At 42.5% G+C, this 14,175-nt stretch overlaps 1 protein-coding gene across 2 annotated transcripts in view; it reads right to left on the bottom strand.

Annotated features, from left to right (window-relative positions):
* The window catches only part of gnav1 (guanine nucleotide binding protein (G protein) alpha v1), a 127,790-nt gene extending 114,568 nt beyond the window's left edge, over window positions 1-13,222 (bottom strand). Inside the window, exons 1-2 of one of the 2 annotated variants that reach the window (XM_043714996.1) lie at window positions 12,832-13,222; window positions 8,258-8,349 (exon numbers count right to left, since the gene is read on the bottom strand). In XM_043714996.1, the coding sequence (XP_043570931.1) occupies window positions 8,258-8,349; window positions 12,832-12,961 (222 nt within the window). In that variant the 5' untranslated portion in view covers window positions 12,962-13,222. The remainder of the gene's footprint in view (window positions 1-8,257; window positions 8,350-12,831) is intronic. The other variant, XM_043714994.1, reaches the window with a different exon arrangement.
* Window positions 13,223-14,175: the final 953 nt, after the last annotated feature.

The raw sequence follows: 14,175 nt of genomic DNA, 5'->3' as shown, positions 1-14,175 counted from the left end.
GAGAGAGAGAGAGAGAGAGAGAGAGAGAGAGAGAGAGAGAGAGAGAGAGAGAGAGAGAGAGAGAGAGAGAGAGAAAGAAAGAGTTCGGGTGAGGGAGTTTTGGGAGGGCAAGGGGAAGGGTTGGGGGTAAGGAATAGAGGTGCTGCAAAAATGCAATGAATCAGTGCAGCGGAGGTGTATGGTGTCTCAATGTGACCACTTTTTGAGGGGTGAGGACCAAAAACAGTGAAAGGACACTTTCTTTTGCTTTTTGTCCTGGTATAAAAACTGCAGCTATACATTTTCACTCTTGTAGACTTCCCATTGGTGTTTTCCCCACTAACAATGCAGGGTGCTCACAGTTTCCACTTGATTTTAAACAAGAAAATGTTGTTGAAACATCTGTGAAGTTAAAAATTTAGCTTAATAGTGGAAGACGCACACACCAACTCGATCCTCCCTCACTCATCACCAAGCTCATGAACCTTGCAAAAAGCAGTAATCAAGCTGATTAAAGCAGCTGTTACAAGGAATGTAAAAGATGGAACATAGATCAGGCAAACTCTCAATATTCAGTTGTCCGATTTGAATAAGGGAAACAGGATCAAACTAGTAAAAAAGGTCACACTTCGGAAACTCCTTGGATACAGAGTTGCCCAAAGTATGGAATGGATTTCCTTGGGACAAATGAACAGGAATCTGGAGTCTTCCAGCAAATGCTGAAAATGTGTTGCTGGAAGAGGGCAGCAGGTCAGGCAGCATCCAAGGAGCAGGAGAATCGACGTTTCAGGCATGAGCCCTTGAAGAAACTCCTGCGAATCCTCTTTCAGCAAATGGTTGGGTACCGAATAGGGCTACTTTAGGACCATCTGAGTGAAGGTGATGGACCGAATGGCCTTCCAATTAAGAAGTTATCATACATTGTGAGCTGCTACAACATAGACATACGCCAAGGGACATGGGTCTGAGAACCAGGAATATGAAGCTAATGCTGATATTCCTCATCAGTATAGGATCATCCCAGACTCACTCTTCTGTCCATATAACTTAGCTCCATGCTTGTTAGTCCATTCACCAAGTGAACCATCAAGAGAGCTAGCTTCAACCACATTTCACCTGTTATTAAAAAAAGGTCCTGTCCATTGATCAGTTTCTTTACAATGCTCTGATACCTGTGCATTCCTTCAACTGGAATAGGCCATCCAGGCCCTGAAGCCTGCTCCACCATTCAGTAGGATCATGGTTTATCTGACATTCCTCACATCCACTTTCCTGCATGTTCCCCCAACCCTCCATTCCCCGACTGATCAAGAATCTACCTATCTATCTCAGCCTTAAATATACACAAGTACTCTGACCCCACAGCCCTCTGTGGCAAGGGGTTCCGAAGACTCAACCCTCAGAAGAAATTGTTCCTCATCTCAGCCTTAAATTGGCACCCCTTTATTCTGAGACTATGCCCTCTGGTCCTAGACTCTCCAATGAGGGGAAATATCCTCCCAGCATTTGTCTGTCAACCCCATTAAGAATCTTATATGTTGCACTGTAGGATGCATTTTGACAAATCCACAGCTTTAGCTGCTCCATTAAATGGACAAGGAATAAAGGTAGGCCACCTTTGAGCCCACTGATCTGATTTTAGCCATAACTCTACACTTGTGCATCTCCCATTCACCCACTTTGTAATCAAGAAGCTGTCTACCTCTGTCTTGGAGATATTGAAAGGTTCTGCATCTGCTGCCTTTCGAGGAAGGGAATTCCAAAGACTCCCAACCCTCAGAGAAAAAACATTTCCTCATCTGTCTTATATAGGCGACTCCTTATTTTTAAACTCTGACCCCCAATTTCTACATTCTCCCACAAGAGGAAGCATCCAATTGGTCAAATCCCCTCACGATTTTATATGTTTCAATTAAGTCACTTCTGACCATTCTAAACTCCAGGGGATACAGTCTTAACCTGTCTAGCCCTTCCTCTTAAGGCTCATTCTAGATATTAGTCTAGTAAATCTCCTCTGAACTGCTTCCAATGCATTAACATCACAAAGGCTGTGCTTTCAGGAGTCTGGTCCACACTCCCATTACCTCTCTTCCAAATATCCCCCTAAACTTCTCCACCTCATGACATCTCTCCCTCTCCCTCTCTCTCTCTCTCTCTCTTCCCACAACCCCCCTCCCCCCCTCCTCCCACTTTCACCCTAGCTCTTAAACCAAGCTTAGAGCTATGTATTCTTATATCTCTATTTGCAGCTCAGTTTCAAATTTAGTTTCCGGTAATTGTTCCTCAGCGAAGTCCAGGCATGATTTACTGTATGTATATCACTTTTCAAACAAAGTTACCAGTTCAAATTGGCTGAAATAATTCAATTGACACAGCTCTGTGCAAGGCAGGAGGAGTGTAAACAGATGGAAGTTAGAAGGTTAATATGACTTGGAATGCTGTTGAACAAGTTCCTCAATTCCACAAATACACCAGCACATTCTGACTAATACTTAGCACAGTTACAGAGCCTCTTGTTTTTCTGTGTGGTTGTGGGGGGATTGTTGGGGGTGTGTGGGAAATGTGGTAGGAATCAGTCAGTCAGTCAAGAAAAACAGGTATAGTGGGATAGGGTGTTGAGTACGTACAGTTGGAGGTACAGGCAGTCCGACATACACACACCACACACACACACACACACACACACTAGAGACAGAGACAGAGACACACACATACACGGAGAAAAATAGAGTCAGAAGATGATGTGAATTTTTTGTTCAATCTATGAGCAGCTGACAGGTGTAGCTACCAAGTTATGATCCTTAATCCTCCCAAATCCCTGACTGTCAGCTCTTCCATACACAGTTTGGGACTACTCCCATTAGAAATCCATTTCCATTGATGTAGACCATTTATGGCAGTATCAGTGCCGTATGGCCCAACTTCCACACTGTAGGGAAAGGTGACTAATCCTGGTGGAAAAAAACAAAAACAAATTATTCAGTCTCAGTTGAAAGATCTAATCCCTCACAGATTAAAGTGGGGTGTGTGGGGGTTTGGGGAGGGAGGGTGGTGGTGTCATTGGTGAAGGACTTGAGTTGGGACATGCAGGTGGGAGAGTGTGAAGAGAGGGAGGAGGAACGATAGTGAAAAGCCATTTCCCTCTTTTTATCCCAGAAGAGCAATGTAAAGGCATGGGAGTAAAGAATTCAAGAGGAAAATCTTCACCCAGAAACTGGCAAGAATGTGGATGCCATTACATAGTGGGCAGGTGAAGTGAAAAGTATACAGTAAATACATTTAAAGCTGGGTAAACGGAAAGCAGAGAAGCTAATAAAGGGAAGGTGAAGCAGAGTAGAGAAACCTGCTGGACAGTATCAACAATGACAGAGGCTGGTTACATCAAACAATCTGTCTGCCTGTCCCGAAAATTCCATGGAACTACATTCAAGAGCCAGCTCCATCATTGATGATCGAATCACTTCCCTTTAGAAGCTCACAAAACATTTCAAAGCAGCAGATTAGCCACTGAAATAACTACCGCTCCCCCCACTCCCCCAGCTCGTTCTCCCCCTACCTATTCATCACTAGCAATTCATAAACCTGCTACAGCAGGCCAGGGATTAAAAAGGATTGTGTTTCTGGTTTGCTGATTTGCATTCCCATGACTGGACAAATGCAGCCAGAGGAAGCCAGCTTTGCCCACGGCAGCAGTGGGGAGTCAGAACACGAGAAGGCCAGGGAGCAGGCCATTCAGCCCCTTGACTCTACTGTGTCATTCAAAACGATCACAGCTGATCTCATCTCTGCCTCAAATCCACTTCCCTGCCCACTCTCCATAATCTTTTAGCCCATTACTCATTAAAAAGAAACTAAGAGCATTCTTTTTTTAAAAAAGAAAAGCTTAGGGACAGAATGGAGAAAATGGGATGGCACAGTGGCTTAGTGGTTAGCACTGCTGCCTCACAGCACAGCGCCAGGGACCTGGGTTCGATTCCACCCTCGGGCGACTGTCTGTGTGGAGTTTGTACATTCTCTCAGTGTCTACGTGGGTTTCCTTCCACAATCCAAAGATGTGCAGGTCAGGTGAATTGGCCATGCTAAATTGTCCATAGTGTTAGGTCCATTAGTCAGGGGTAAATGTAGGGTAGGGGAATGGGTCTGGTTGAGTTACTCTTTGGAGGGTTGGTATGAACTTGTTGGGCCGAAGGGCCTTGTTTCTACACTGTAGGAATTCTAATTCTAACAAAGTGCAGCAGCCCAAATAGGCACAGCAAGATCTCCTATACAGTAGTTGAGATAATGACCAGGTAATCTGGGCAGTGGGTAAATAATGACCAGGTAATCTGGGCAGTGGCCAGGATTGCTCACAGTAGACAAGAGAATTAAGATATCCAAGGGGTGCAGTATTCTGCTTTCAATGTCCTTTAAGGCTACATGCTGTAATTGCTATATCTTCCCAGGGGGAAATTATCCACTTTTGATCTCGGGCAGACATCCAAGTCAATTAGAAAAGGTCAGAATGGCTGTTCGCAATTTCTCGGTTTCAAACATTGACTCCTGAAGTTAATCAGAAACTGAACTTTTGTTGCTGCAAGATTTTCCTTACAGATTTTTTTTAAAAACAGCTTTTCAAACAAAATCCTGACAGATATTTACTTTTGCAACAAGGAGACAGATAAATGTCAAGACAGTTAGCAGGCACAGCTGGGATCTGTGAAGCACAGCAGAGCAAGCTGTACATGTACTGAACCTACTGCAGCACAGGTTGTTAACCTACACATATTTCTTTGGGATCACGCCTTACACCAAATCATGAAAAGATCTCTGCTAGTGCTCTCTGCATTATTTCCAACTGCACAATTTGAAAAGAAAATGATTCTTCTGAAACGATTACATTTTTGATTTTAAATAAAAAAGTTATTTTGAATGCAATGTTTTGGAATATAAATAGTTTGTTTGTTACAAAGCCAGGTATTGCCACATACATATTCCTTACAAAGATATAGTAGTTACAGCAAACCCTCCATGTGCCTCACTCCAGTTCTTGCACTGTTCAGATAAGACAGACAGACACACACACACACAGACACACACACACAGACACACACACACACCTGCTGAGAGTCAGGGATTTGGAATGAGGTCTTGAAAAGAACAAAAAAAAATCAAATCAATTATAAACAAACCAAGTTAGTATTTCCTCCAGGCCTGCCACCGCTCCCCCCCCACCCCACTCCACCACCCCCAACCCATACAGATTTGGACTCTCATATGCTTCAGAACCACATCTGATTTGCTGAGAGCTGTCAATAGGTTACATATATAAAAAAAGAACAAATTATTCACCCCTTCAATTAGATGGTACCTCTATTCCATTTACTGCACTTCCCCTTAGACATGTTCAATTTTAAAGGGCCTGACTTGCAGAATTCCCCATTCTTCTCACCTCAGGGAATGCCAATTAGCTTTATGCAAACCCATCTACCTGTCATTCTTTTACCCACTCACTTACTCTGTCTATTTGCAACAGTAATCCATTGTGCCTCCTAACTCAGTGCCATTTGCAAACATAGACACAAAACTCTGTTCTTTCATAATGTAAAACCTGGAGGACTGGTATCATCATGGGGATTCTGCATGTAAACCCTCAGAGGGCCAAGATCTAGAATTTTAATGTAACATTCCTTGAAAGTGGAGTCACAGATAGGATAGGACAGGATAGCGAAGGCAGCATTTGGTATGCTTTCCATTATTGGTCAGAGTATTAAGTACAGGAGTTGGGAGGTCATGTTGCGGCTATACAGGACATTGGTTAGGCCAGTTTTGGAATATTGCGTGCAATTCTGGTCTCCCTCCTATTGGAAGGATGTTGTGAAACTTGAAAGGATTCAGAAAAGATTTACAAGGATATTGCCAGAGTTGGAGGATTTGAGCTTTAGGGAGAGGCTGAACAGGCTAGGGCTGTTTTCCCTGGAGCATTGGAGGCTGAGGGGTGACCTTATAGAGGTTTATAAATCATAAGGGGTGTGGATAGGGTAAATAGACAACGTCTTTTCCCTGGGGTGGGGGAGTCCATTACTAGAGAGCATAGGTTTAGGGTGAAAGGGAAAAGATTTTTAAAAAATCTAAGGGGCAACCTTTTCACACAGAGGGTGGTACATGTATGGAATAAGCAGCCAGAGGAAATGGTGGTACAATTACAACATTTAAAAGGCATCTGGGTGGATATATGAATAGGAAGGATTTAGAGGAATATGGGCCAAGTGCTGGCAAATGCAACTAGATTAGGTTAGGATATCTGGTTGGCATGGACAAGTTGGACTGAAGGGTCTGTTTCCATGCTGTACATCTCTATGATTATAAGACCTGAACTGGATTCTGACCAGGATCTATAGAATTGGAAGCATCATCTCCTTTTTATTGTATTCCAATCATCACCAAATAAAGACCAATATTCTATTAGCATTTTTGTACAGTTTACTTTTTTGTTTGCATACATGAGTACCCAAATCTCTTTACCCCTATACACCTCCTAGTGTCATAGCATGAAGTAAATATTCCAGTTTGGCATCGCCAGATCCATAATGAAGACATTACAATTCACCACATTGAATATTATACCCATCTGTAGCTGGGTCCATTCACTTATTCTACATCTCTCAATAACTTACTGTGGCTTTAACTCAGTGTCATTTGGAAATTTGGATATACAATTCCATTCCTTGAGCCAAGTCATAAATATATAGATGTGGTGGTGGTGGTAGCCCAAGAGCTCACTCAAATGCTTGAGGACACAGAAGAAACTTTTCTATATATAAAAAAGTAAATGAGTGACACATGCTTCAAAATAATAAATAAACATAACATATGCTCTTTGTCTACTCCCTCAAATAGGGACATTGAGGAGATAGAGAGTAAAGGAGTGCACAATTTAAAAATGAGAGGAAACTGCAGTCACCATAGACCCCCATAACATTCCAACAACAGTAGGAAGTTGCACAACATCCTGACTATGAGCAATTGCTGAGGAGATGAAGCAGCTCATAGGAGACACACCAACTAAATTGGGGGAAATTCATTGATGCAGCTCCAAGCTTTATAGGGACAACAATATTCCAATTTATTCAACACCAAAAAACATTTGTCAGTTTTCAAATAAAAGGCATGAAGAAACAATGTCAATGATGTAAAAACAGGCTTAGAGAACCACTTCTGATGAAAATCAACAAAACTATTAAGTCTCTGCTTCACAATACAGAGGACAAGCCACAACCTTGTTCCACTCCCCAGTGAACGATGATTCATTCCCCTCGATCCTGCAGACAGACAAGAAAGTTCACACAATGCAATAAACTAGGGACTCTCCCCTGGTCTGTCCATTGGATAAGCTTCTATTTGGAAATGGAAATTTTGAACAAACTAATCACAGACATTATTGATATATTAAATTCCCAACACCCTTCCTTTGAAAGATAATGAGAACTTTAAGATACTTGTCAGCAACATCCAATTTCATTCACAGTAAACAGCTGACAAGTATTTTTTCCATCTCATTGCAAACTTGTATTGTGAATTGTGGAACTAATAATTAGCATTAAACCTAGTGCGTACATTTCATTTAAATTTTATTATCTAAGAGGAGTAACTTATTGTTTTAATCAGACATAACTAACTGTAAAAGCATTAATTATTACACCAGTGTGATAACCAGCCCAGGTTTTAACGTTTGGTGAACTGGCTCCAAAATGAAAAGGGAGCACTGAAGAAAGACAGGGAATAACAATATATTTGAGACAATATCCCTTTAATCTTGCTGATTTACACAAACAGCTTTGGACCTTTTTTCCAAAAAAGGTGATGGAAGCAGTCTTTGAATATTTTCAAAGCAAAAGTGGATAAGCAAGGGGTAAAAGGTTATAGGGTAGTTGGGAATGTGAATTGTGGCTACAATTAGATTAGACATTATCTGATTGAATGGCAGAGCAATCAAGGGGCTGAATGGCCTACTCCTTCTCTTTGAGGAGAAAGTGAGGTCTGCAGATGCTGGAGATCAGAGATGGAAATGTGTTGCTGGAAAAGCGCAGCAGGCCAGGCAGCATCTAGGGAACAGGAGAATCGACGTTTCGGGCATTAGCCCTTCTTCAGGAAACTGAAGAAGGGCTAATGCCCGAAGCGTCGATTCTCCTGTTCCCTAGATGCTGCCTGACCTGCTGCGCTTTTCCAGCAGCACATTTCCATCTCTACTCCTTCTCTTTGGTCAATTAAACTTTTAACAATTAAACTTTTTGAAAATTACCTTGAAACTTATAAGTTCTTCTTCAGTGAAACCATGACTGTGAATAATCTTCATTTGTTTTACCAATGTACTCTTCCCACTCTCTGCTGCACCTGGAACATGGAACACAAGATCGTCACAAATAGGAAGAGAAGTCAGCCCTCAATCCTGATCAGTCACAAACAAGATATTCAACTGCAACAGTCCAGCACAATATCTGTCTCAGGTCAGCTGCAGGGCTCCAGTGAGGCTCAATACAAGACAGACAAACAACACCTTGGGACATTTAAGACTTTAGGACTCAACATCAGGTTTATCAAGTTTACAGCATAAACACCTCTTTCCATGTCTATTACCTACCATACACTCCAGGTCCTGTCATGCAATGGGTGGCTTTCAGTACAGCCAACCCATTTACAAGAACTCACAGTCCCCATTATTAGCTCTCCAGCTTTTTTTTCTTCCCTGGCTTACTATCAACAATCCCTTTGTCTGCCTATCCTCTTTATCTCCCTCGTAGAGTCATAGAGATGTACAGCATGGAAACAGGTCCTTCGGTCCAACCCGTCCATGCCAACCAGATATCCCAACCCAATATAGTCCCACCTGCCAGCACCCGGGCCATATCCCTCCAAACCCTTCCTATTCATATACCCATCCAAATGCCTCTTAAATGTTGCAATCATACCAGCCTCCACCACTTCCTCTGGCAGCTCATTCCATACACGTATCACTCTCCGTGTGAAAAAGTTGCCCCTTAGGTCTCTTTTATATCTTTTCCCTCTCACCATAAACCTATGCCCTCTAGTTCTGGACTCCCTGACACCAGGGGAAAGACTTTGCCTATTTACCCTATCCATGCCCCTCATAATTTTGTAAACCTCTATAAGGTCACCCCTCAGCTTCCGACGCTCCAGGGAAAACAGCCCCAACCTGTTCAGCCTCTCCCATTTGCTTTCCCAAAATGCAGCACCCCGCATTTAACTAAATTAAACTCCATCTGCCACTTCTCAGCTCATTGGCCCATCTTTTCAAGATCCTGTTGTAATCTGAGGTAACCCTCTTCGCGGTCACTATACCTCCAATTTTGGTGTCATCTGCAAGCTTACTAACTGTACCTCTTATACTCGCATCCAAATCATTTACGTAAATGACAAAAAATAGAGAACCTAGCACCGATCCTTGTGGCACTCCACTGGTCACAGGCCTCCAGTCTGAAAAGCAACCCTCCACCACTACCCTCTGTCTTCTACCTTTGAGCCAGTTCTGTATCCAAATACTAGTTCTCCCTGTATTCCGTGAAATCTAACCTTGCTAATCAGTTTCCCATGGGGAACCTTGTCGAACGCCTTACTGAAGTCGAAATAGATCACATCTATAGCTCTGCCCTCATCAATCCTCTTTGTTACTTCCTCAAAAAACTCAATCAAGTTTCTGAGACATGATTTCCCATCCACAAGGCCATGTTGACTATCCCGAATCAGTCCTTGCCTTTCCAAATACATGTACATCCTGTCTCTCGCTCTCGCTCTCTCGCTCTCTCTCTCTCTCTCTCCCCCCCATTTATTACCACTCATTTCACACCCCCAGCCTCCCCATCATCAGCATATTTTCCCCCTCATCTAGTTGCTTTCAGTTCTGGATTTGAAATATTAGCTTTTTTTTCCCCTTCACAGATGCTGCTAGATCAACTGAGTTTCTCCTGCTTCTGTTTGTTACAATATGCCTAGTTTCCTTAAAACGCAAAGCTCCAAGTTAATAGTTCATTTGGAAAAGACAGCTCTAAGATTCCACAACAGATTCATTTTTAAAGATCATGGCAGTTTTCAACATTTTAGTTTCAAAAATCTCTCATTTGTAAAATATCTTTAAGACTAAAAATTGAGGAATAAAGGAGTTGTTGACATTTTCTGAATTCTGCTGACAATGAGCCTGGTGGTTTGGTTTGTAACAATTAAAGTTGATGGCAGAGGGGCAGGATGTCTGATTGGGAAGAAAGTACAAGATACTCTCACCTGTAAAGAACAGTCTGAGCAGCTGTGCAAGAGCTACAGAGATGCTAGGAATGTCAAGTTTTGTGAATAGTTACACTTTAAACTGTCCACTTAATTTCAAGGTAGAATGGAGTTGGAATAAACATTTCTACCAGGAAACGAGGCCCATGTGATTGATGATGCCATGGATACAGGCTCAGTGGGGAAGAGAACATAAGAAGCCATTAGATCTCAGGTTTTCTTAAAGGGTTTATAAAATCATGAGGGGCATGGATAGGGTAAATAGGCAAAGTCTTTTCTCTGGGGTGGGAGAGTCCAGAACTAGAGGGCATAGGTTAAGGGTGAGAGGGTAAAAAATTTAAAAGGGATCTAAGGGGCAACCTTTCGACACAGAGGGTAGTGTGTGCATGGAATGAGCTGCCACAGGAAGTGGAGGAGGCTGGTACAATTACAACAGTTAAAAGGCATATGGACAGGTATATGAATAGGAAGGGTTTAAGAGGGATATTGGCCAAGTACTAGCAAATGGGAGTAGATTAGATTAAGATATCTGGTCTGCATGGACAAGTTGGACTGAAGGGTCTTTGTCTGTACTGTCTATCTCTATGACTCGATGACACCACTGAACCTCAGACAGGGTCAGTCTGCAAGATTCTGAGAGACAGACAGAGACAGAGGTTGCAATGAATTTTTAGTGTGGGAAGCATTCAATGTCAGGTTCCATGTGTTCTTGAAACCTTCTAGCAACTCAACCAATGTGCCCACTCCTCAGGAACTAGCCTAGCCACTGGCTATTTGGCCACCACAGCACAGGATCGTTGTGCCCACATCTGATATTGTCGATTTTGTGTGAGGGGTCATATTCAAAAGATGAAAGCTCCCCAACATGACAACTTTTCCAGATCCAATGGCTCATCTGAGATGGCCTGAATCAGCACAGAATGGGGAACAAATCTAAGATGTTGCTTGTTTGTAATTAGTGAACAATTCGGTTGACTCTTCCAGCACAACTGCAACCTACTGAATATGCAGAAGTGATGGCCCCTCAGACAATTGCCAACATGTCATAAATGATGTTCACCCAAAAGGGACTCGCAAGGTGAAGGAGACAGCTGTAGAAGCTGCTCAGGAGATAGGATTAGGAAAATAAATGCAAAGATCTGCAGATTCTGGAGATCCAAAACCAAAACAGAAATTGTTAGAGAAACTCAGCATGTCTAGCAGCATTTGTGGAGAGGGAAACAGAATTAATGTTTTGACTGAGTCAATTCAAGTCAGAATGTTCTGATGAAGGGTCATTGGACTCAGAATGTTAACTCTTTTCTCTTCCTTCTGCAGATGTTGCCAGACCTGCTGAGTTTCTCCAGCAATTTCTGTTTTTGTCAGGATTAGGAAAATCCTGATCTCTGTCTAGATTAGAGTGGTGCTGGAAAAGCACAGCAGGTCAGGCAGCATCCAAGGAACAGTAAATCAATGTTTCAGGCATCCTGGATGCTCCCTGCCGCATTCCTGATGAAAGGCTTTTGCCCGAAACGTCGATTTTCCTGCTCCTCGGATGCTGCCTGACCTGCTGTGCTTTTCCAGCACCACTCTAATCTTGACTCTGATCTCCAGCATCTGCAGTCCTCACTTTCACCTAAATCATAGTCTCTGTCAATCAGAGGACAATACTGTAATACACACAAGACTGTTGCAAACATTAAAAATCCTTACAACTTATTCAGGTACTCTTGGCTTTTCCTGCAACCTCATTGGTTTGTATTTAATTTCAGTGGTTTATTTGCTATTAGGCAGTAAATGTCTTCAAACAAAGTAGAAGATCAGACAGAATTTAACAGACAAAGCCACTGTAATTTTTCCCACTCAGTTTCATTCTGGCCACTTTGAGCATTTTGGATATACACTTAATTGTCTATGCTCTTTATCACCACATACAACCAGTGGGATTAAAATAGTCCTGCGTAATAAGTAGTTATGTGCAGTGGTTAGAGGAGGACACAATTTTTTCACTTCAGCCTCACGGTGCGAGGAGTCAGTCACGCTCAGTAGAGTCCGGCTGTTTGCTGACTGTTTAATGGGCCAGACAAAGGGTCTCATTATTTACTGTTTTTTGTATTTAAAAAAATACACAAGTCTACACAATCTGTTTTTCAAAAGAGATACAATTTGGACCCAAATCGAAAGAGACGGTTAGCGACTTTTTGTTTAAAACAATATGGATATTTATCAAATATCAAGAAAAGGAACTCACAGGGACACTCCACTGGAACATGTCCATTGGTGCTACTGAAAGTCCTCCACCTAGTAACTAGCTCAAAAGGAGCACGCACTGTTACTTAAACACAGGGAGATAGTTCGCATTTACACACTGGATGCAAAAAAATCAATCCGAACATGCAGCTGACAACAGGACTTCCAGTTTTGTTTTGAAGGGGAGAAAAGTTCATTAAACATTTTAGGCAATTCTAATCATTTATCTGTGAGGAGCAAAACAAAACGTGTAACTTGATAATTAAGAAACAGCCGGGTAACCGGCTCAGGTGAATTTCTCCTTCAGTCACAACTCGCGTAGAAGGGAAAAGAGTAAAATGTGTTACTGACCCAGCAGCAGGATCTTCACCAGGTTCTGCTCCTGCTTGGCACATTCACAGAGTACACGGTCAATCTTCTCACTGCGGAGCCGCGCCTGTCGCTCCTCGGCTGTACTCTCGGATCCCAGGCACAATCCCATCTCCGCCGACCATTTCTTTCAAGGTGGGAGAGTGTGTGTGTGTGTGAGAGAGAGATAGATAGAAGTGGGGGGAAGCTGAGGCAGACTCAGAATGAAGGGGAATCAGCCAAGCCGGGGAACATCACTCCAGCTTCCCTCTCACTCACACGTGTCCCAGAACAAACTTTCTCCTCCCTGCAGAAAGTTTAAAGCGCTGACTCTATAGTTACAGAGAGAGATAGACAGACAGGGAAATCTCTCGCACATGGCAAAGGAAATGACGTCTGCTTATAAGGCAGTTTCTCAGTTTGGACCAACTGGTTTGCAAACTAATATTCGTCATTTTAACATTTTTGGTGAGAACTTAGTGCAAGCCTAACGAATCAATTTGTTTTCTTTTTATATTGATTGTCTCCCTACTGTACTTTAAGGATATCAGTGCTCTCTGGAAATCAGAATATAAAATATTCTCAGACATTCTTCCTCCTTCCCACTGGCACTTTGAGTTTCATCAATGGGTGCCTAACCGTTCCACAACGTGGTTTATTGATAAAATCCCAAGGGTAAAGTCCAATACCCACTTCCTCCAAATTCCAAAAATGGGACTGTCAATGAAGGGGCATACCAATCCCATTGGCATCTGGGAGACGCTAATCCTAAGCATATCACTATTTAGGTAAAAGTACTTTTTTAAAAAAAATCGGATTCCCACTTTTATTGTGTAGTTTGATGCAACACTACAAGGTTGGGTTCAAGTCACACTGTGAAGATGGCAAAGCCAGTCCTAGATTCCAAAGTATTTGTTATGCATTAATACTAAAGAGTGCTTTACAGGACAGATTTCAAACCTTACCCACTCTTTCTAGATATTATTGAAAAGTTGTTCCATGCTCTGAAGGCCCTTATACTCCAATAAACCCACTTGACAGTCAAGCATGGTGCAATTGTCAAGTGGCCAAACAGATTGAGTAAATGCTTGCAATACCCGTCAACTGCAGGAGATATTCCTGTCAACTGAGTGATGGAAGAAATGACAGAGCTTCTGCCATCACTCTCTGTAGCTCCAGACTGGAATGTGGGACGACCTGAGCTCCCTGAGGGGACTGAGACACATCACCACCAATAACATGTCTCAATGAGATGTGGTAGCAGCCATTCCCAAGGGAACACAGCCTCGGTGCACACAGTATTATGGTGAGGCTGCTGGAGAGTGGATGTGATCAGAAACCATCAGC

This window comes from Chiloscyllium plagiosum, chromosome 24 (genome assembly GCF_004010195.1).
Source record: "Chiloscyllium plagiosum isolate BGI_BamShark_2017 chromosome 24, ASM401019v2, whole genome shotgun sequence".
NCBI classification, from domain to species: Eukaryota; Metazoa; Chordata; class Chondrichthyes; order Orectolobiformes; family Hemiscylliidae; genus Chiloscyllium; species Chiloscyllium plagiosum.
This window is presented reverse-complemented; position numbering and strand designations above follow the sequence as displayed.